General features: G+C 43.6%; 1 protein-coding gene across 1 annotated transcript in view; it reads right to left on the bottom strand.

Annotated features, from left to right (window-relative positions):
* LOC148543336 (myosin-IIIb-like) overlaps window positions 1-23568 on the bottom strand; it is a 96441-nt gene that overhangs the window by 41421 nt on the left and 31452 nt on the right. The window contains exons 3-5 of the mRNA XM_088474456.1: window positions 9874-9978; window positions 9384-9483; window positions 2412-2488 (exon numbers count right to left, since the gene is read on the bottom strand). Coding sequence (XP_088330582.1) covers window positions 2412-2488; window positions 9384-9483; window positions 9874-9978 — 282 coding nt within the window. The remainder of the gene's footprint in view (window positions 1-2411; window positions 2489-9383; window positions 9484-9873; window positions 9979-23568) is intronic.

The raw sequence follows: 23568 nt of genomic DNA, 5'->3' as shown, positions 1-23568 counted from the left end.
CCCGATTGAAAACGCTTCATCCACCTTCTGACATTGCTATAATCAATTGTACGCTCACCATACACTTTTTTCAGTCTTGTGTATTTCTGTAGCACTGCAGCCTTCTTTTGCCAGAAATTCAATGACGGCTCTTTGTTTCTTCTTGGATTCCATGGTATTTCTTGGACTACCTAAACAAAAATACATATATAGCTAGCAGACATATTAAACTACAAACTGACAAAGTTTCAAATAAATATTGCATATTATTTCAGAGTTATGAGCATTTAGGCATTACTGTTTGAACAACCCTCGTATATTAAACATAATGACATCACAAACGCCTCAGCTGAGATTCGCATAAACATTTTCAAAAGGTGAAAATAGAGGATATGGTTTAAAAAATGGAATAAAGCAGCTAAAACTGCATTCTCTGATTATAGTGTCCCTACTCCCTACCCATGGCCCCTCTACCTGAATTTCAACGAGTCAGAGGGACAACTCCATGCAACCATATTCCAGAGTTCAGCTGCTCCTCCAGTAGCCCACGTCAGAAGATGTGTAGGGGGGTGTGGTGATATGGACTAAAATGGAACTCACATCCACTAAAGTGGAGAATGAATCCCCAATCTAAGAGGGAGCACAGATGTAATTTATACACAACACAGGATGGGATGACGATATAGGCTTGGGTGCTGGTCGAATCTGGGGTGATGTATACATCATCTTCTTCACACAATATTAATTTGTCCTCGCTGGAATCCACCATTACAGGTGCCTCTGTAATTTTTGCACGAAATTGACGGTAAAGGTCTTTCTCATAGAATTTGTAGTTCATTTTGATGGACATCATCTTTTCCACATGTTGGGAAAGTAGTCTCAGGCCGATCACTGACAAGGTTCCCAGCTGTGCTGAAAACTCTTTCTGAGTACACACTGGAGGGTAGGCAGCTCAAGTAAAGCAAAGCCAGTTTGTGCAAGGGCCTCCAAATTACCTTTTTTTCCTTCCAGTAGTCAAACGGACTGTCTGACATGCCTATTTGGATGCTATCATTAAAAATGTTTAAATAGTCCTAAACCATTCTTTGAATGGTGACCGTATCACTGGTAGATGTGTCATTAATTGTCAGCAATTCTGAGTCTGACCCGACCAGATGTCTAAACTTGGTTGTGTTGACTCAACTGCATCACCAGTGGATGTTTTTAAAGCTTAGTTTTTTTCTCACCAGATGTCCCTGCCTTCAACTGCATACATACTCCAACTCCCTCAGGCCTCTCTTGAATAATAAAAACATTTGTTTCCTGATGTACCATGTTGGAAGTTGAACTGCCACGTGTTTGTGCCACCCACTGCTGCCACTTAGCTTAGTCAGCCAGCTAGCTTGGTGCAAATCTTGGGCCTAAACTGGATGAAAACAATACAGTGAGCTGTAAGGTGGTCAAAATTGACTGGATACTAGTGGAAATAAATGTTATTGAGGTTAATAATACTGTAGGAACAAAAACAGGCCCAAATTATGTGATTTTAGCTGTTTTTAGGAATTTTTTTTAGAAAAAAATCCAGATCCAAAACCAAAACCAGGGGAGATACAGATCCATGTGTCGGTACACATCTCTAATTAAAAAAACCAGGTGAAATGCAGGCTTGAAGTCAGAACCTGTGTAATTCATGAGTGTCCTGGTTTAAAGGGAAAATATGGTAAGTCTAATTATAATGGTACCTCTGCATTGCCCTGTGTGCAGCATAAGGGGTGTGGCCTTGGTGAAAAGGATGTGGCCTCAGAGAAAAGGGGCATGGCCACACCTCACGGGGGCATGTCATTTGTCACGGGGTGTGGCCTCACTGCACACCCCCGTCTTTCAGTATCCGTGACCGAGCAGAGCATTGGGAGGCAGACCTGCTCGGCCCGTGTTTGCATCCGGACCGGTCATTGGCTCTTCTGGCATTTGCCAGAAGAGCCAGATGGGCAGTCCGGCCCTGCCTGCTGCTATTCCCTCACACCACGGATACGTTTTTGCCACATTCGTATACCCGCAAAAGCTGCTATAGCTCCATTATGCAGACAAAATACTCCTCCTATGCTTCCCACAGTTGTTGTAAAAGTCCAAAACAGCTTTGAGATGGAAGATGGTAGGGTGCTGATATGAATATACCACAGAAGGGATGGCCGACACACAACATACATGGTCAAAGGGTCCATTTAGGCACCCCTTAACTCAAATATGATTATTATTTGAACAAATCCCATTACATGTTCTGAGAATCGTTTGTTTTTTTTAAGTGTCTTGTTTCAGGTCAGGCTCTGCAAAATCACAGCCGTGCCTATCATTAAGGATTTGTACATTGCTTCACATGGGATTTCTGACACAGATTAATTTGATGACTAAAACTTTCAACAACAACAAAAAAAACAAAGAGAAGAGGTTAATACCTCTGGCGCCATCCAGAAAGGCGTGCCCACTGACGTGTTTCTGCGCAGGCGTGCGCTGTTGAGCTGGGCGGAGACACCTGTAACACAGAAATCAAACATTACCTAGAATATAGGCCTGTTGTGCATAAAGCAATTATGAAGCATTTATATTAAAGACAAAGGTGCAAGTATAACGAGCAGCAATTTGTCAAAATTGAAGATTTTCTGCAATTTTTTTTGCAGCAGGATTAAAAACTTTTTTTTTTAAGGGCAAACCAGACTGGCTTTAAATCCCAAGGCAAAAATCCCTCGAAATTGGTGAATTTAACAGATAGCCTTACATTTCTCCCTAAGGGGTACATTTACTAAAGTGAGAGTTTTTAGACGTGAGTTTTAGAAGAGATGTTACCCATAGAAACCAATCAGATTCTACTTAACATTTACCTAGCACCTTCTAGAAGATAGTAGCTAGAATCTGATTGGTTGCTATGGGCAACATCTCTTCTAAAACTCACTTCTAAAAACTCTCACTTTAGTAAATTTACCCCTGAGAGTCATTTGCAAACTGCAGAAATGGTAATAATATGCAGTGTATACTTTATTTCTTATTATTTGATCACTGTGCCCGTACACCTCCATTACACAATTGGGAAGTGTCTCTGAGGCTTATTCAGAGAGGAACGCAAACTCAATGGTTTGCATACAACGGCGATGGCGGGCTGACTGCGCATGCAAATTGTTATCTTTGAATGGAGTGGCTTACCAGGTGCATTCTTGTGGCTAACCCACATTCAGCAAGGAAAACTCAAATCAAGCCAGCTTTTGCCATTTTTAAAGGATCACAATTTTGCACCCTGACAATTTTCTTCACCTTGATGTGCCAAGCCATTCCCTTTCCTGTACAGACAACACTGCCTGTGTCTCTGCAGGTGTTTGCTTCAGTCCATTTGTCACCGTAAGTTAAGTGGCCCATACATCTGCGACTGTTTGCTGCAATTCCCCAGTCCCCTGACGCAATGGGTCGGGGAATTGGGGACAGCCAACATGATGGATTTCCGTGATTTCCAGATCCCAACCACAAAAAATTATTGGCAAGTCGGGGATTATTAACATGCAGAATTTCCCCGATTCCCAGTCATTTTAGCAATCATCGATGCCCGCGGATTGGATTGGCGACAGGGAATTGCAGCACTAATGTATGGCCTGCATAAGAGGTGCAGGAAGTCAGACATATGCTGGTGGTCTTCTATACATTGTTCCCAACTGGAGTTGAGCAAAAGGTAACTCAGTCTAAGTAAATGGAAAAACCTACTTTATGCCATTGTAATATGTATTTATGGGATCGGTATGAAATACCAACAGTCAGGATCCTGGCAGACACTTGTTGGTCGGTATGCTAACCCTCCCCCTCTCCTTTACCCTAACCTTCCCTCTTTGGTGCCTAACTCTAACCCTCCCCCCTTAGTGCCTAACCCTAACCCTCCCCCTAGTGCCTAACCCCTGTACCTAACCTTCCCCCCACCCTGCTACTTACCTTCGGAATACCGGCGGTCGGAATGCTGGTGCTGGGATTCTGACCGGCGTCAGTATTCTGGCGCCGGTAATGTAGGCGTCGGAATCCCAATGACGAACACGTCCAGTTATTTATAACTGTTACACTTCTGTTACATAGGATGTGAGGGGGGGGGGGGATAAATAAGACTAGTGGTGGTGTTGCAACCAATCAGATTTTAGATACATTTGTATTGAATATACTAGATAATAATATATACAATCTGATTGGCCGTTAGGGCAACATCTCCACTTTGGACAGTGGAGTAATACCTTCAACACAGAAGTTGGCACCTATAGCCAGATATCCTGATTCTTACCACAGGTGTTTCCTGCAAGTTGGGAACATTATGGGGTATATTTACTAAAGTGAGGGTTTTTAGAAGTGGACTTGTTGCCCATAGCATCCAATCAGATTTGACTTAACATTTCTCTAGCACCTTGCAGAAGATAATAGCTAGAATCTGATTGGTTGCTATGAGCAACATCTCCACTTTTAAAAACCTGCACCTTAGTAAATATACCGTTATGAGTCTGATTGAGAGAAGACCACAATTTTTTGGCCGCAATATACAAGAAAAATGAAAATTTTTAAACGCATGGCTTTTACAATACTCTAAAAGACCTATTCAATATGAAGGTTAACTTCCCTGGCGAAGTTAACGTTTCATATCGGAGTTTTTTTCTGCGTAAAGGTATGGTGCGCGCTCCCGCTTATCCCCGTATTCAATATCAAATTAACGAAAACGGGAAACTCCGAAGTTGGATTTGCGTAAAGTTACGAATTTTTCCTTAAAATAATTGTAAGACCCCCCTAAAGTTTTAAAAACATGGGGAAACACTATGGGTACCCCCGTTTTAGCCTCTAATTGAAAGTCGGGGCTTTAAATAGCCGCAGCAGGTGTTTTTTTCCCGACATTGAAGAAGTGATGCAGAAGAGCACTTAGGTAATTTTTTTTGTTTTTTTAAGTGGTCCCATCAAATTTGGGGTACATGAAAATGGGTACTAGCATATTTTGATGTGCCTAAAGTAAGTTTTTAAAAATTCTGCATTTGTGCACCTGCCGCTATAATTCTATTCTAGAAAACACCTGCCACATACATGCAGAATAGCCCTGAACCTATTTCCCTATTGTTAAACAATTTTTTCCCATTTTTTTTTTTTTGCACCCCAATTTTTTTATACATTTTTTGGGGTGGCCCTATTTTTTTTTCAACTTTTTTTGACACAGTTCTTTTTTAAATGTCAATCTCAGGGGTGAAGGCTATTTTTTTTAAACCTGCACCCCTAAACCCCAATTCTGCACTTTTTTTCGACACCTATTCAATGGTGAAAAGTTATCACCGTTTTTTATCAAAGACTTGTCAAAACTGCGATAAGTCTTTGAAATTGAATAGGGTGTAAAAGTAAAACAAGTGATATTAACGCAAAAACTTTAAAAAGTGCGATATTAATGCAAAAAACTATGTTATCTCACCCATATTGAATACCCCTATAAGTACAGTATGTGACCAAATGTTTCAAGCTTCCCAAGTGGTAACAGCTGGAGACAGTACATACACTCTACGCTGTGTGTGTTCTATCTAAGCAGGAGCTAAAATAATAAGTGTATTAGAAAAATTAATATTTTTATATTTTATATATAGTTTACATTTAACTTGTATACTTCTTAATCAGACAGCTTGGGACAAACAAACATAGATGAGTAGAGCTCTGTACTTTAGCATAGTAACCGTCACCCACATAACTATATATTAAGTATTGGTTGGTGTTTTTTTAAATTAATTTCAATAAATTAATTTTTAACCCAACATTTGCTCATCAAGACCAGCTTTTAACAATTTTCTTTTAACATCACTCTTTTGAATAAGGGATCATTTTAAAGATTATAGAAATAAAATAAAAAATATATATATTTTTAACCTTAGATGCACTTTTCTAAAACAACATGGCAGTAATTTGACACTATTTTGGTGGTTTACTATATTTCAGCTTGCTAAGCTGTGATAGAACCCCTAATTCCATTTGCTGTTTCTTTTTTTTTTTTATAACATTATTACCTACGGTAGCATTGATGTTTAAAAGAAAACTGATAGTGCTTAGGGTCTATGGTCGGTAGTGCCATACTTACAGATGAAGCTACTCTCAGCAGGGCCGGATTGAGGGCCACATGGGCCTGGAGCTGAAAATGACCAAGGGCCTATTATGAGAAGAGAGGAGGTGTGACCAGTGCCACGTGGGCGTGTACACCCCTATACTCTCAGACCCAATGTCTCCCTAAATATGTAAAATAAAAAAATGCTTAATTTTGTGAGGTAAATAGAAATACAATTTTTATACTTATGATTTATGGCCGACTGTGTGGAGAGAGCAGATGGAGAATCAACATCATGTTGTAATGACAATGGGCCTATTTTTATGTGGAGGCCTGGAGCTGTAGCTCAATCCGCCCCATTGTTAATCTGGCCCTGACTCTCAGCATTGCCTAATAAATAATGTACCCGAAATTTGGTAATACACAACCTATGTGGCTTTGCCCTTCTATCCAACAGTATAGCGTTCATCTGACTGTACCTATTACCACTGTTTCCAGTAGCAATTTGCCTGCATTCCGGCTTTCAGAGTGCATCTTGTTCTGTCCCGTGACAAACACATTTATTGCGTGAGAGAGAGAGAGAGAGAGAGAGAGAGGGGGGGAGAGAGAGGGAGAGAGAGAGGGAGAGAGAGGGAGAGAGAGAGAGAGGGAGAGAGGGGAGATAATAGGGAGACCTATGCAAGGAGGGAAGATAGAGAGGGAGAGAACGGAGGGGAGAGAGAGAGGGTGTGGGAGGTAATGAGAGAGATAGACAGAAAAAGAGGAGTGGAGAGAGGGATGAACAGAGGAGTGCAAAGAAAAAGAGGGGGTGAAACAGAAAGAGACAAATATATGTAGAGAAATGGAAATAGAGATAGACAGAAAGAGAGTTGGATAGACAGTGTGAGAGAGACAGTGTGTGTGTGTGTACGTGCGTGTGTGTGCGAGAGAATGAGTGTATGCTGATGGCATCAAGGTAAACAAGCTTTTCATTTTTCATTAATATTTCTTTTCATAGGCCCCCACACCTGTCTTATATACAGTCTGATCATGGTGACACACACAGGTCAGGAGGTGTTTACCCACACAAAGCCATTCAATTCACAGCAGGATGCAGCTTAGCAGGTGACAGGCGTTAGATGTACTGGGATATCTTATAGGTAGACAGAGACAAGTCGCTCTGTTGGGAAATGACGTTCTCAAGGTTACATAGGACTTCTATTACCATCAGTGTGTCACAGAATTGTCTTCCACTGAATCAATTTCACATCTATTTCAAGAGTTACCAACATTTTCTGAGCATACTGTCTATTCAAAACACTGGCCAGAGATACATTTTCCCTATGTATGTAAATTAATCTTCTATGCTCCAATTCCCTTCCCATCCCATCCTGGTTTCATTACCATCAATATTTCACTTTACTTCTACAAAATTCGAAGCAAATTATATATATAAAAAAAGAGTTTTTAACCTATGAGACACTTTTAATAAAAGTACGGCACTTATTTTACACTAGTCTGACATTTTACCATTCTTACTCCAATTTTAACCTAAGATATGTTTTTTTTGTTATTTTAAACTAAGTCTAAACGGTTACTTATATAGCTTAAACCTAACCCTAAAAATATGTTGACAATTTAGTGTCAACATGTTAACATTCTGAACGTGTCGACATTTTAACCCTGTTGACCTAGATGCACATCTACATATTGATTGTTGACCTAATTACCATATCAACATTCTGTCGACATTCAGTACCTATCGACAAGTCAACCGGATACCCTATGGGAATCTTCTCCACTTGTCTAGTTCTATAGTCTTTATTTATTTATTACCAGTTATTTCTATAGTGCACACATATTACACATATTCTGCAGTGCTTTACAGAGAATATTTGGCAGTCCCTGTCCCAGTGGAGCTTACAATCTATATTACCTACAGAGGTGTCTTAAGAGAGGAGGGGGCCCGTCTGCATTCCCCATCCAGGCCCCCCTCTTCTCTCCCCGGCGGCCGGCCGCGTCACCGCAGCAGTAAACTCTGGGCACTAGAGTGTGCCCAGAGTCTACTGCGTCACGGCGGCCATTTTCCAGGTGTTTTGTCCAGTGCTACAGCCCGACGCGGGACTTTCGAGGGGTAAGTATTAAAACATATGGCTGCAGGGTATGCCACCCCCCCCCCCCCCCGGACTACCACACACGCTACACCCATTATAAATACACCCCTGATTCCCTATCACATGCTCACACACATACACACTAGGATTAATTTTTGTTGGGAGCCAATTAATCTACCAGTATATTTTTTAGAGTGTGGGAGGAGACCAGAGCACCCAGAGGAAATCCACGCAAGCACAGCGGGAATATACAAACTCCACACAGTTATGGCCATAATGGGAATCAAACACACAACCTCAGTAATGTGAGGCAGTAATACTAACCATTACACCATCTGTCCTGATACATCTCTACCTTGGTCTGTCATCATCCTTGAAATATTCACAACCTATATGTGAATTCAAGGCAACAAACTGAAGATTGACGCACCTCTGTGTAAAGGCCCTGTTGAATCACAAGAGTTAGGGGTCTATTTACTAAGCAGTGTTAGGAGACAGAGTGAAAAGTGATAAGGTGCCAGCCAACCAGCTCCCAACTGTCATCTCACAGGCTGTGTTTGAAAAATGACAGTTGGGAGCTGATTGGCTGGCACCTTATCACTTCCTTATCACTTTTCACTCTGTCTCCTAACACTGCTTAGTAAATAGTCCCCTCAATTTGTGCTCATTTCGGTAGTGACGTCGCCCATCTCTGATGTAAATCTATTACATCCCCTGTTTATGTCTGTCTCCACCACTCTGTTCCACTCCTTTGTTATGCTTTCATTTCAATCAGGCTTACATCAACTGCAATAATCACAAATTATACAGATCTGCTGGTTTTCAGACCCACAGGACCACTTTACCTTCTGCTCAAAGGGAATAGATGAGCTTCAGGCTATTAACACCATTTGTGAGAAATGAGCAATTTCTTTTCATATGCAAAAGATGGAATATTGAATTTAAATGAGAGCGAGGCAGCACAGGAATAGACACAAGCAGATTGGCTGATTTGCTAAATAAAAGGTTTGCTCCATTTATTTATTTATTTCATTTTCCAGGAGCTTAAAAACTAGACTCTTTCCAGCCAACCAAAACAGATTATCTGACAGAAACTCAGACGGAGCTCCATCTGTTAAGCCCAAAGTATCCAACGGTTCCTGCTGAACATTATCGCTGAAACCTGTGGCGTGTCTCCAGCTTTGAAGCAGACAACAAATTGAGGCGATGGGAAAAAGCACGCAGAAAGACAGGAAATGGCAAGCGGCAATTACCAAAGTCAACCAGCTTGACTCCTCCTTCTGTTGTCAGAAGTATATTGTTCCCTTTCACGTCACGATGGATGATTCTGTTATTGTGCAAATGCTGGAGACCCTGAATGACAAAACAGCAAAAAATTACTCCCTTGTTTAAAAATAATTACTCTGCTATTAGGATCTTAATGACAAGTCTGCATTTGTGTTACATTAGCATCTGTCCAGCACAAGCCTGTGGCTCCCTTGCTGAGAGGGACCAGTAGCTGGCTATGAATAATACAGCCAGGCTCCACTCAGCCAGTACATGCTAGATCGGGATTAAGCAACCAGTCACTCTCCCCAGCTGATGCGGAACTAAAAGTCCCAGCATGTATTAAAGTCAGGGTTTCTGTGAGACTAATGCTGTGATTGCTATCTGCAATAACATATCTTGGCTCGCCCGCTGTTGTAGAACTACAAGTCCCAGCACACCCTGAGCATCAGAGGCTAGTTAGGTGAACTGTCTTACCAATAATGCTCCATATAGGATGTATGAAATGATAGCTTCGTCCAAACGCTGCCCACACTTCAATATGCTTTTCACAAGATCTGTGACAGATCCACCATTACATAGCTGTGGAGCAAAGAGAAAACACATTGTTTCATTTAGAATATGTTATAATTCATTTACATTTAATACAGGTCACTTCATGGCTTAATTACAGCAATAACATGATGGAATAACCTTTAAAATGAATGTTGTTTCTACAGAAAATACTGTGACATTAAGTAGCAAAACAATCAAATAAGATATTGCTATATAACGGGCATGCATTTGGATTAAACTTCCAAGACGAGACCATGGCTGCCAAATGTCATGTAGCGATAACAGAAATTGCTATCTGTCTGCAGTGAAAAAAAGAATAAAGGTAATTTAAACACATACTTGTGTACTGTACTGAACTCACTAATCTCGCCCACTTCCACTGTGGAGTGGGCGGGATATAGGACCTGCCCCCTCCACAGGTGCTCCTGGACCCTCCCCTCCAGGATCTCGTGGAGGGCAGTCCTACAGAGTCGGCAACTAATGCCGGGCCATACAGCATCGCCGTAATTCACCAATCTCCCGACGCCAGGACCATTTGGTGTTACAAACGCTAATCAGCGGGAATTGATGATCGAGGAAATTCTGAATGTTATAAATCCCCGACTCGCAGATCCCAATGAGCGTTTGGCCAGGATCAGCAAATCAGACAAATCCAACATGTTTGATTTCCCCAAGTAAGGCGGCGGGGGATCGGGGAATTGCAGCATTCAGTCTCAGATGTATGGGCCCCTTAAAGTAAAACATACTGTGAAATCTCCCTGGGTTCTGAGTGGGAGGACCAATCATATATGTCAGTGATTATAGCTCCTGATTGCTCCTCCTACTTACAACCAGCCAATATAGTTTTAAAATCCAGTACCTGAAGATACAGCTTGGCGCGGTTCTCTGCAACAGCAGTTTCCTCAGAATCAGTTTTCACTTAAACTCTCAACCAACTTAATAACACAACAACAGACATTATTTCTTCTAATAGTCCATTCGTCAGGAATTATGGGCCTGATTCAGAGGTGTATGCAATGTCGATGTTTGCGCAATTGAGTGATTATTTGCTACTGCTCATGCGTGAAAAGTCCTGGAAACCCCTGATTCAGAGATGGCCTCATTGTCAATATTTTCACAGCACAATTGGCTGTTTGCTATTGAGCATACGTGAATGCTGCACTGCGCACCTGCAGCAATTGTAGTGTGATTACTCCCGTGCATAGGAACCACTAGCAAAGTGAGTGACAGGTTGTCAACATTTGGGAGTGGTAACGGGGGGGGGTGGAAAGAAAAACGCAGGCGTGTCTGACTGTTTAAACACCATTTCATGGGCGTGCATAAATTATCCATTGCGATTGCCTTCGCAGCATGAGAGCTCCCTGCGTGTCAGGAAAGCTGCGGTAGGCAAAATGTGTATAAGGGTATTACTAATGTGTGGAATAATGTGTAAGAGGCATTATGTGTGTCGTATTGTGTAAGGGGCACTACTGTGTGGCATAATGTGTAAGGGGCACTACTGTGTGGCATAAGGTGTAAGGGGCATTACTGTATGGCATAATGTGTAAGGAGAATTACTGTGTGGCATAAGGTGTAAGGGGCATTACTGTGTGGCATAATGTGTATAAGGGGCTCTACTGTGCGGCCTAATGTGAATAAGGTTGCACCACTGTATGGCGTAATTTGAATTGGGGCACTATTGTTGTACTTTTCCCCACAAGACAATGGTCCTTTTTTGGTGCTATCACTATTTAAAATATGGGGAGGGCACCAATGCTCTTTCTGGCACAGGTCACCAAATGTCTAGTTACAGTTCTGCTGCAATCTCATATGGATCACAGTTGCTAAAATATGCTAATGTTTGCCAAAGCTTGACCGAACATAAAGAGCCCACAGCTGCCTTCTCATATCCGTCTGGCGACATGCAAAATTTTACGAATTCTACTCCAATTGCCCTTTAGTAAATTTAGATGAAACTAAAATAATGTGAAAATGGTGTGAAAACACCTTTTTTCACTTTATTTTAGTAAAAATAATGTTAATAAATAGAGCTCTAAGTGCAAGCAAACTAGTGACAGCATGGGGCAGGATCTAAGGGGGATCAGCCTAAAAAATGTAACAATTCAAGCGTAATAACTAATCATCTAAGACAAACTGTTGTGGAACTACCAGTCCCAGCAAACCTATGCCAATAATCAACTACTTGGACATGCTGGAATTTGTGTAACAAGTTACAGCATGTTTATAGCTTACAGTAAAACTGTAAAAATGTAATCCATGCTTCCTTAACTAATTGTAAGTGATCTGGAAAGTAAATGCCCACTTAGCCTATTAGAAGCTGATTTCCAGCGCTGGACAATTCTGACCGGCTGAGTGGGTGCTGACCCTTCAATTTCATTCAGCATCTCGGCTCTGAAAGGTGATATACAGTAGAAGCAGTAGGGGTGCACTTACTTTTTAGGTTTGTGTGGGCTAAGTATTGTCAGGGTCAAACTAACAATGGGGCTGATGGGACTACAGACCACATAAATATAGTCCCATCATCGTGACAGCAAGATGATGATCAGCTGTCCTACGGGCCAAATGGTGAGCCATAAATCAGAAGTATTAAAATTGTATTTCAATTTCCCCCCAAAATTATGAATTTTTTCTACTTTTACTTGTTTAGGAAGACATGGGGGCTGATAGTGTAGGGAGTGAACACGCCCACGTGGCACTGGTCGCACTACCCTAGTTACGGCCCTGTTAGGAAGACATGGGGGCTGATAGTGTAGGGAGTGAACACGCCCACGTGGCACTTGCACCCACACATCACTGGTCACAGCTACACTGCTTAACTAATGTGGCTCTTAATCCAGCACAGATCAAAGTAAAATCTGTTATGCATTATTTATATCATGAGATTGGATCGATCAAATTTTAGGATTTGGTAAGGACCAGATGATTTTTCATTATGCCCTGGTATGTAAAACAACAGTTTTGAAACAATGGTGTCATTTCTTTGTCACATGACTGTAAACTGCACAAAGAGGCACCCTCTTACCAGTTGCCAGTAATGGATTTCCCAATAAGCACATGCCAAGGGGCAGGGCCGTAACTAGGGTAGTGCGACCTGTGCCATGGCACAGGTCACCGCAGGGCAGGGGGCGCTGTTCTGGCCTGTCAATTTTCTGTTTATTATCATTCTCACTTGTATATTCCTCCTCTTTTATCCCCAGCATCTCCTGGCCTCCCCTATCTCTTCCCTGACCCTTCCCCATGAGGCCATGGCCCTTTTTCAGGTGTGTTTTTTCCCTATTTAAAAAATAGGGGGGCGCCAATGCTCTTTCTTGCACAGGGCACCAAAAAGTCTAGTTACGGCTCTGCCAAGGGGCGCCACTTGCTGGGGTTAGCACAGCAGTCACCCTGCATCAGAACTTTCCAGTGTCCCAATTGAGCCACAGCTGTTTGGATACAGAATAAAGACATCAGGGGTGGGTCTCAGGAGCGGGCAAATGTGCAGTCAAGAAGCCCGGGAGATTAGGTTTGTATCACTAGGAGTCTCAGAAGCATTCGGATGTACAATCTGGAAGCCAGGAAGAGAAGGTTCATAGCACATGATAGAAGATCGCCAAAGGCCCCAAAAAAGGTAGCTGGAGGAGTTTCGCCAGTAGTCCAAGGGGTGGGGGTGTACCTAGGAGTAGCCTAACCCCTAAATCCACCCTTGACAGTTGCCCTCCTCTCCCTTAACCCACCTTCCCGTTTTTTCGGGCAGCCCAATGCACCCCCGGAACAATGGGTGGACCTCCCACATCCCACCTACTTGCTAGTAAAGTGGTCAGAATAGGGAGATAATACCAGAAACCGCTGCACTATGGGGGGGAATTGAAATGACATCGAATGACGTGCGTACCCGGCTCCACCCCCAGAGCTGTTAGCTGCATCTCCCCTCCATGCTTTTACCGGAGAGAAGAAAGCAAAAGTAGGTAACGCCTCCGAGTACACTTCCTCAACCCCACGGACAAAAGGGGTAGATTTACTAAAGCTTCCAAACATGAAAAGTGGTGTTGTCCAACCACTCAGATTCTCATCCCTCCCAACATCTGTCCTTGCAGGAAAGCAGCGTGGCCTCTCGATACCCACCCATTTTCATCATTCTGGGAGCGGGCCCAGCACTCCCAGAGATGGCGAGCTGCCCCAGGCTCTTCCACAGATTTCAGTGAAGCAGGGAGCACACAGTCCCAAATGCGGCCTGTGAGTGGGAAGGCGGGACAGTCCCAGGAAAGCAGGACTGTCCCGTCCAAAGTAGGACAGTTGGGAGGTATGGATTCTAGATATCATTCCTCTTATTGCATCCTAGAAAGTGACAGACTGTATCTGATTTGTTGCTATGGGCAACACCACTACTTTTCATTTCAAAAGCTTTAGTAAATCCATCCCGAGGCATTGCCTGTTGGCACAAAGACTGTACATATTTACTTTAAATCAGCCTCCTCCAAATCAGACATAGATAAGACATAAAAACTATGGGAGATGCCATTCTTAAGACTAGTACTCGTTTGCTTCAGAAAGCGTGCAGGGCTGTGCCGTATTTAGAATCCCTCGCTCTGTATGACGAAAGCGCCAGGCAGGAAAAGATTGATGTACTTGATAACAATGAGGCAACAAATTACAGTCATTTGAGGCGTTTACTGCATGGCTGCCTTCACTGGCAGGCAATATAAAATAGACAGCAGCCATATCTCTATACTTATTCTTGATGGCATGCTATGCCAGCAGCTGAGATGAAACATCCCGATCCAGAATAGCACTGCTACTTGCAAGCAGTTTCCATTAGTGCACTGCTATACATCAAAGGAGGCAATAAAAAGCAGGAATTAGAGCACTGGTGAATGTGTTTTTACCCACAACATTAGCTTCCAACCCATCCCTTTCCAGTCGCTGGGGTTCTGTTGTTGATGTCTTTGCATGTTTTCTAATTCCATGTTAAAGTTATGCACAGCCATAAAAGCATTTATTTGCTAAATGATAAGCTATTATTTTGTAATATGCTCTTTATGTGTGCTCATTCGCTCAACCAGTTACTGGACAAGCCCTGCACATCCTTGACCCACGCTGATGACTGTAACAGATGGATTTATAGTTTGCGTGTTGTGACTGAACTTTTCTAAAATGTAAAAGAGCTGCTTGTTTGTAGGTAACAGAATACAGGACCTGAAAGATGGTGAACTATGCCTGGGCAGGGCGAAGCCAGAGGAAACTCTGGTGGAGGTCCGCAGCGGTCCTGACGTGCAAATCGGTCGTCCGACCTGGGTATAGGGGCGAAAGACTAATCGAACCATCTAGTAGCTGGTTCCCTCCGAAGTTTCCCTCAGGATAGCTGGCGATGCACACAATGGGCAATGCACACAATGGGCAATGCACACAAACTTCAAGTACAACTAAACTACTCTAAAAGCATTTAATGGAGATTGCGAAAGCATCAGCCGAGCACGCAGTGCCAGAGAGAGCACGTACTGCTCTGTAGGAGAGAGACGTGTCATAGAACTGACTCACGTCCAACTGTAAATTAGGGATGTGCAGGCTCGGAGAGGTTCGAGTTTGCACGCCGAGTTCGGATTTTTCCCTCCAAAAAAACGGAACTCAGAAAGAGGCTAAACGTCATCTTGCATGGACAAACATCATCATTCCTGGAAAAGTCCATCTGTTATTACCAGGACTTCATCAGGAGGAAACATATATAGGAGGCGCTCTTTGTCCACTTTTTTGTCTCTCTCTCTCTCTATATATATATATATATATATATATATATTGTGGCAGTATCACCAGAGATGGCGCTGGTGAGCAGCAGATTCTGTTTGTGGCAGGAGAGATCCACCCACACAAATACAAAAGCATTCTGGGAGATTGTGTAAGGGCTGTCCAGTGGATTTAGTCCAGGGAGGACAGTGTCAGAACAGTCAGACAGAGCTCATTGTGCCAGGAAGCCATTGGGGGCCAGGAGGCCAGAGCCTAGACCTGTGAGATACAGGGAAGGCCATCAAACTCTGTTACTGAGCCTATGTTAACTGCAACAAAGCAGGCCAGACTGTGAGGTTGTGGCAGCTAAAGACCAGGCCGGAGCCTTTGTCAGGACAACGGACAACTGAAAAGCCAGAGGCCAAGTCAGGCCAGGCTAATTATCCCAGTGTTACTCTGCAGGAGGCAGAGAGAGACTTTGAACTATGTTTGCAGACTAGCTGCCAGAGGTTAGTTAGGGGCGAAGAAGTGAGGTAGTGCCCTAAGAAAGGGCTAGGCATTTATTATTTTCTGTTTGTTTCCTGATTATGCTGGAAGTAAAGCACCACGTTCATTAATTTTACTGAAATGCCACGTGTGGAGTCTGATTCTGCACCTAATCACTGCACCACTGACACCAGTCTACCAAACTAACTACCCCAAGTTGTCACATATGGAGGAGAATGCGGGCATAAAGATTCTACGCACACAGGTTTACGCAACAAGATCTGCACAGAAAGTGGATTACAGCAGCTAATGGAAATATGGATGTTTACTGCACCTGCATAGTGGACTCAACAGTGCAATGCTCATCAGGCTGGTGAGTGAAGATAAAAGTCTGTTGTGTTGTTTAAACAAAAAAAAAATTGTATGCAAATGTGCACTATTGCTGCAAGTATATTGTCTGTGAAGAGAAATGTGCACTTCCTCAGCATTGGAGGGGTTAAAAGAAATTGTGTGGTTTAGCCTGGTGAATTGCTCATGCTCATTAAGTCAAGGTGTGGTACTGAGGGAGCAGAGGTTCCTATTGAAAGGCTATTGAGACTGTTTGATACATGCTGGTAATTGTAGTGCCACATGAAGAAAAATGTTTTGCTGTGTTAAAAATACTTTTGAAGACAAGGTGTGAAAATAAAACCCAGTTATTCCTGTGTATTTTGTGCCAAGAATCATGGGAAATAAAAAAAAATTTTTAAAGGCAGAAATATTCCTACAAAGGTTTATTCTCAGTCTAGAGAGATGGAAAACCTGGGCTGGAGTTTACATTTTGAATGTGAAGAAAGTTGGTTACATGGAAGGGATTTGAAGCTGTTTGAAATCCTCTGTGGTGAATCCTTTCAAATTGATGGGGTAAACAGTGTTATTCAGTCGAAAGAGAAATTTTCAAAGCAGAATAAAGATGTCGGTGTGTGTGGTCAGTGTATGGTGCAAGGTCCGTCCAATGAGGGCTATATCAGCCTGGAAGAATATGACACAATGCGTAAAGCTTTGAATGAAAGTAATACGTATTGTTCTGGGAAGATTGATGACTTAATGGACCAATTGACTGATGAGAGAAATTTTCATGAACAAGCTGAAAAGAAATTACGGAGTGAATTGTCCTCTTTGAAAATGGCATTTGAGCAGGAAGAAATAAAAAAACGTGAAGTTCTTAAAGAGACAGACCTCAAATTGGCAGCAATGTCTGAACACCTTGAGGAAGCTAAGCTTTTCCAATGTGTTACAAAGTATGAAAATGATGTGCTCCTAGCAAAGAATGTTGTATTAGAGCAAGATATTGTTGAATTGCGGCATAAGTGTGTGGTACTTCAGCAGGAAGTAGACGAGTTTACAGAATGTGTCCAGAGACATCAGAGTGATGCAGAGCGTGCACAAGTGAAAGTGGCGGATCTGACTCTTTAATTGTGTCCACACAAGTAAAACTTAAAGATTGTGAATTGGAGAAAAGTTCTCTGGCTGAAGAGTTCTGTGAAGTAAAAGAGAAGTATCTCCAGATGCTGCAGACTCCCGCTCAGTGGTAAAATGACAGTGAAGAAAAAGAGATGGAGATGGTCCGTCTTAAAGTCTGCTGTAAGGAGCAAGTACAAACTCTCCAGTCCAATTTAGCTGCAGCTAAAGCAGTTTCAGAATGTCTGACAGAAAGAAATGTGTTCCTGGAGGAAAGTATGCATAAAGCCGCCAAGCATACTGAATCTTTGGAGAGAGAGCTTAACCTTGCCCATGGCAGGGCATGGAAGTTGCAAGAACAGAGGGAGAACCTTGAGAAGAGTCTGCTAAGTACACAGAACCAGTTGCAAAGACTCCAAGTGGAGAGGAGTACCAACGAACTGAAATTGCAAAGTTAAACGTGGCAGAGTCTGAAATAATTGTACAAAAGTTGAGACTTGCTGCACATGAAATTGTGGAGCACAATCTACTGCAAGCTGAAAGCAAGTTGAAAAGCGCCATGGTGAAAATTGCCCAGCTGGAAGAGCAGCTGTTTATGGCTCAGAAAAAATTCCACATGTAGTGGGAAAATCAGAAGAGGAAAAGAAGTTAAATAACATTCTGAAGTTGGATTCTGGAACCAAAATGGCATCTGATGTCTTTGCTGAACCCAGTGTGGCAGAAGTACATAATCACAAGCAGCAATTGGTTCAAGTTGATCCTAAAAAGGCTGGCGCAGAGAGTGATATGCTACCGCTGCAGAGTATCTTGTGTGATGAGCAGCGGACAAACAGTGAATTGCGGGAACTAAGTAAGATGTTCCAGAATGATGTCTTTCAGCAGCAATCTGATCATAGAGATGTCCTCATTAATGATACCGGTGTACAAGAAGGGACAGAAGTATCGGAGTTGGGAAATTCCCTAAAGGTCCGTCTTGGAAAAGTGGATGAGATTCCTTGCAGTGACTTTCAGCTTACAGTAATAACTGAAGGTGTGAAGTCCTCCAAAAGGGACACAGGTCCAGGTGGCAAAACCATGTCTGAAATTGGCGATAAAGAAATAACGTATACAGGTGGTGATCACATAACCCGTGAGGCAAAGGTACAAGATGTGCAAAAGTCTACAGATATGTTGATGGCTTCCAAAGATGAGACTCTGATGTCACTATATGATCACAGTGATGTGAATGTGCCCAAGTCATGCATTTTTGCAGTGGAAAACAGAACCTTACAGGCAGTTAATGGTAACAGTCTTGTGAAGAGTAATTCTCATGTATGTGAAGTAATGCCGCCATGCAACCAGGATAAAACTTGCAGTACAGCTGAATTTATCTGTGAGGAAGTGAAGTGGTCTCAAATTACAAAGCTTGAAGCAAAACGTCCAGCTAAAGTGAATTGGAAAATAAAGACCTCTGTGGAGAGTGAACTTCAACCTGTGCTGGTGGAACATGCGGAAGTTCATTATATTTTCAAGGTTCAAAAATATGGAGCACAAGAAAATATATATGCCTTAATGAAGTGGCAGATAGTCATCAAAGCCATGAGGTAAATTATGTGGATCAATGGAGTAAATATTCAAGTATCCTATGTGGGCACGGGAGTCCGGAATCTGAGGGTGACAGTGCCAGTACATTGTCTGTTGACATAAAGCCAAGGTCCAGAATTTGTGATGCTGATGACTCTCGACATACTGATAGCTCCTCTTCTTTCAAAGGGCCATCAGTGAAGTATGCCAGTAGCCAATACAGAGCTTTAAGGTTGAAGATTAAAGATTTGACAAGTAGAAGTGGACCAAAAGATGTGCCTTTAATAGGTTTAAGTGGCAAGACTAAAGATAAAGTATGTCACTTTGGAAAAAGTTACTTCAAGTTGTTAATGTCTGTTGCAGTACCCAAGGGTGAGCCTCAAGTACTGCATAAAGAAAGCAAGTACCAACATCGGTACCCTAAAGTTAGGAAAAAAGTAATGAGAAAAATTACCTCCGGAACTTGGAGGATGAGACCCCCAGAGATTATCAGAGTCTGGATGACGGTGGATTTCCCTCATGAGGAGAGTGAAGAGGGACATCGTCATGAGAATGCCTCGTCCCATGTAGTTGAACCCAGGGGTTTCAAGCTGGGGAGGGGGATATGTGGCAATATCACCAGAGATGGAAGCAGATTCTGTGTGTGGCAGGAGAAATCCGCCCACACAAAATACAAAAGCATTCTGGGAGATTGTGTAAGGGCTGCCCAGTGGATTCAGTCCAGGGAGGACTGAGCCAGAACAGTCAGACAGAGCTCATTGTGCCAGGAAGCCATTGGGGGCCAGGAGACCTGAGCCAAGACCTGTGAGATACAGGGAAGGCCATCAAACTCTGTTACTGAGCCTATGTTAACTGCAAGGAAGCAGGCCAAACTGTGAGGCTGTGGCAGCTAAAGACCAGGCCGAAGCCTGTGTCAGGACAGCGCACAATTGACAAGCCAGAGGCCAAGTCAGGCCAGGCTAATTATCCCAGTGTTACTCTGCAGGAGGCAGAGAGAGACTTTGAACTGTGTTTGCAGACTAGCTGCCCAAGGTTAGTTAGGGGCGAAGAAGTGAGGTAGTGCCCTAAGAAAGGCATTTATTATTTTCTGTTTGTTTCCTGATTATGCTGGAAGTAAAGCACCACGTACATTAATTTTACTGAAATGCCATGTGTGGAGTCTGATTCTGCACCTAATCACTGCACCACTGACGCCAGTCTACCAAGCTAACTTCCCCAAGTTGTCACAATATATATATATTTTAACCAGCAGCCAATGAGAGTCAGACAGACTCTCATTGGCTACTGCTGCTGCACACACATCACCACCGCGCGGCAGCGATGTGTGTGTTAACCAGTAGCCAATGAGAGTCAGACAGACTCTCATTGACTGCTGAGCTCCCACTGCAAGAGCCGGCTCCCTTCCAGCTCCTGCAGTGGGTAATGGGGGAGACGTCATGATGTCATGACGTCTCTCCCATAATGCAGAGTGCGCCAGCCCGAGAGGACTGAAGTGCGGTGCCGGGAGCAGTGGCTGGAGCCGGAGCGTGGATTCAGGTAAGTATATATATTTTTTTTTACTTGTGTTGTGTGTCTGCACATCGGGGGGGCACCATTACAGGGGGGACCACTACTGGGGGCACCATTACAGGGGGGGACCACTACTGGGGGCACCAATACAGTGGGGGGACCACTACTGGGGGTGGACCATTACTGGGGGGACCACTACTGGGGGGGAGCACTACTGGAGGTGGACCATTACTGGAGGAAACACTACTGGGGGCACCATTACTGGGGGGACAACTACTGGGGGTGGGGCACTACGGGGGACTACAACTGGGGGGGCTACTATTGGGGGCACTGCATCGGGAGGGGGAGGGCTACTACTGGGGGCACTATATAAGGGGCTTACTACTAGTGGACTACTACTGGGGGCACTAAATAGGGAGTAAAACTGCAGTGGGCACTGTATAAGGGGCACTGGATAGGGGGATCACTGCTGGGGGCCTGCATAAGGGGGACCACTACTGGGGGCACTGCATAGCGGGGGGGGACTACTGCTGGGGGCACTATATAAGGGGCTTACTACTAGGGGCACTACATTGGGGGGACCACTAGGAGCACTAAATAGGGAGGAAAACTACAGGGGGCACTGTATAAGTGGCACTGGATAGGGGGGATCACTGCTGGGGGCCTGTATAAGGGGGACCACTACTGGGGGCACTGCATAAGGAGGGGGACTACTGCTGGGGCACTATATAAAGGATCACTGCATAAGGGGGACCACTACTGGGGGCACTTCATGGGGGGGCACTGCATAAGGGAGACCACTACTGGGGTACTGAATAAGGGGAACTAATGAGGGGCTGCATAAGGAGGACCACTACTGGGGGCATTGCATACTGGGAGTACTGTATAAGGGGAACTAATTGGGGGCTGCATAAGGGGGACCACTACTGGGTGTACTGTATAAGGGGCACTACTATGGGCCTGCATAAGAGGGACCACAACTGGGGACATTGTATACTGGGGGTACTGTATAAGGGACACTACTGGGGTTAAGGTGCATATGGAAAGGAATGTTCAGAGTGACGATACAAAGGGGTGTGTCATGTTGGCACTCCCCATTTTTAAGTGGCCACGCCCATTTTTTGCAGCGCACGCACATTGGGGGGAGGCTCCATTTTGACATTTGCCCTGGGCTCCAAATACCCTAGTTACGCCACTGGCTATTGCGATCGTAGCTGAGATTACACACGCAGTTCTGCTGCGAAAATATGCTAATGTTTGAAAACGCAAATAGAAAGTATGGTGGTCGCTCACATCAGCTTAATGATATTGCTCAGGTGCTTGTAAAGGGCGGGGTTTATACTGAATCACAGAAAAAAGAAGATTCCCTCCAGCACACTGCAGCAATATTAGCAACGATACTTGAATCCTACATGATAATAGAAATTCAGAGGTATTGGTTGCATACATTTGCAAATATATGATTAAGCGCCAAGCCATCGTCAAGGCTCCTCTATACCGGCGTCCCTAACATTAAGGGGTTCACGTCCGAGGTGCAGAGCAGCCCAAAAGAACCCAGCCAAGGACCACTCGCAGGGCATCACACGAAAAATGGAAGAAAGGTGATAGTGAAGTGTAAAGTATAGATGTGTCAAGATAATCAATAAGTGTTAGTATAATAAGAAAGAATTAAAATTACATAAATAATAAACAAACAAATGGAAAGGTGATGAAAAAATATCTTTATGAATTAAGTGGTGATGCCCTGAAAAAGGCCTAGCCAGAGCCACTCCGAGGGCCCCACGCCCAAACGCTCACCCCAAAATAATTATTGCTACAAAATAGTAGCACCCACTCTGGGTCATATAATTACAATTAATGTTTGAAAACGCTCAGCCAGCATACAGACGTCCCCTACCGCTTTCTCACATCCGTAATCCCTCACAGTTCTATGAAAACATCGGTAGCATCAGCCCCTCGCAGAATTACAGCAGCTCTGACCTGTCTCAGAAATTGCACGTCTCGTCGCACACAGTGAGTACTCAAGCTGCGTATGCCGTCGCAGTGGCTAATTTATGTACGTCCATGCAACAGCGTTCAAATGGATAGGTATGCCTGCGTTCCTCCGACCACTCCCCCGTCATCACCTCCTCACTCTGGGATGGAGCTTTATCTGTGTGCGTGATAGCAGTGCGATCGCAAATGCTAACCTGCACACGCGCACTGCGGTGCATACGTATGCATTGGCCAATCTGCGTACGTGGTTGCAATTACGATCCATGCTGAATCAGGCCCTTAGTTCCTTTTTTTTTTTACCTCGGCCTGTCCCTGACTATTTTTATTGTGTTTTGTTCTGTCTTGTTGGTCTGTGTGATCCCATTTGTGCTCCATCTCCTGCTACAGTCTGCACTGGTGCTGTTACAATGCTATACTACTGCGATCAAGTCCAGGGGGCATCTGAGTACTAGTGAACACTGTAGTTCCGGGAAAGGTGGCTGCTATTGGTGGAGAACATCTTGCATCATAGGTTCTATAGCAGTCACAAGCAGCTACCATGAAGTACAAATATAAAACACTTCATTACCCTAGAGACAGCAAAATACAGTGTCACTAAAGACAAATAAAAGTCTAATAGGCTCCATGTCCAACGAGGCCACTGTAGAGATGCACACAGTTTGTTACTCATACTTATAAGTTCTCTATAGACAGCACCAGAGGAGGAACAAGGGTCATTTCATGTTAAGTGGACCAGGGGTTACATGAAGGTTGGAATATATGACAGACTCAGAGCGGGATGTACTAAGCATGCGGTACATCCTACCTGTCTTCTGGGAACATATTACCGTTCATTACCGCTGTATGTACCAAGAATATAGCAAAGGACTGCTCTCCCGATAAGAGCTGTCCTTTGTGATGCTGCCGGGCAGAGGCACTTCCGGGCGT

The sequence above is a fragment of the Taudactylus pleione genome, unplaced genomic scaffold, assembly GCF_031769625.1.
Source record: "Taudactylus pleione unplaced genomic scaffold, aTauple2 ptg000004l, whole genome shotgun sequence".
Lineage (NCBI taxonomy): Eukaryota > Metazoa > Chordata > Amphibia > Anura > Myobatrachidae > Taudactylus > Taudactylus pleione.
Note: the sequence above shows the minus strand (reverse complement) of the source record. Positions and strands in the feature narration are given on the sequence as shown.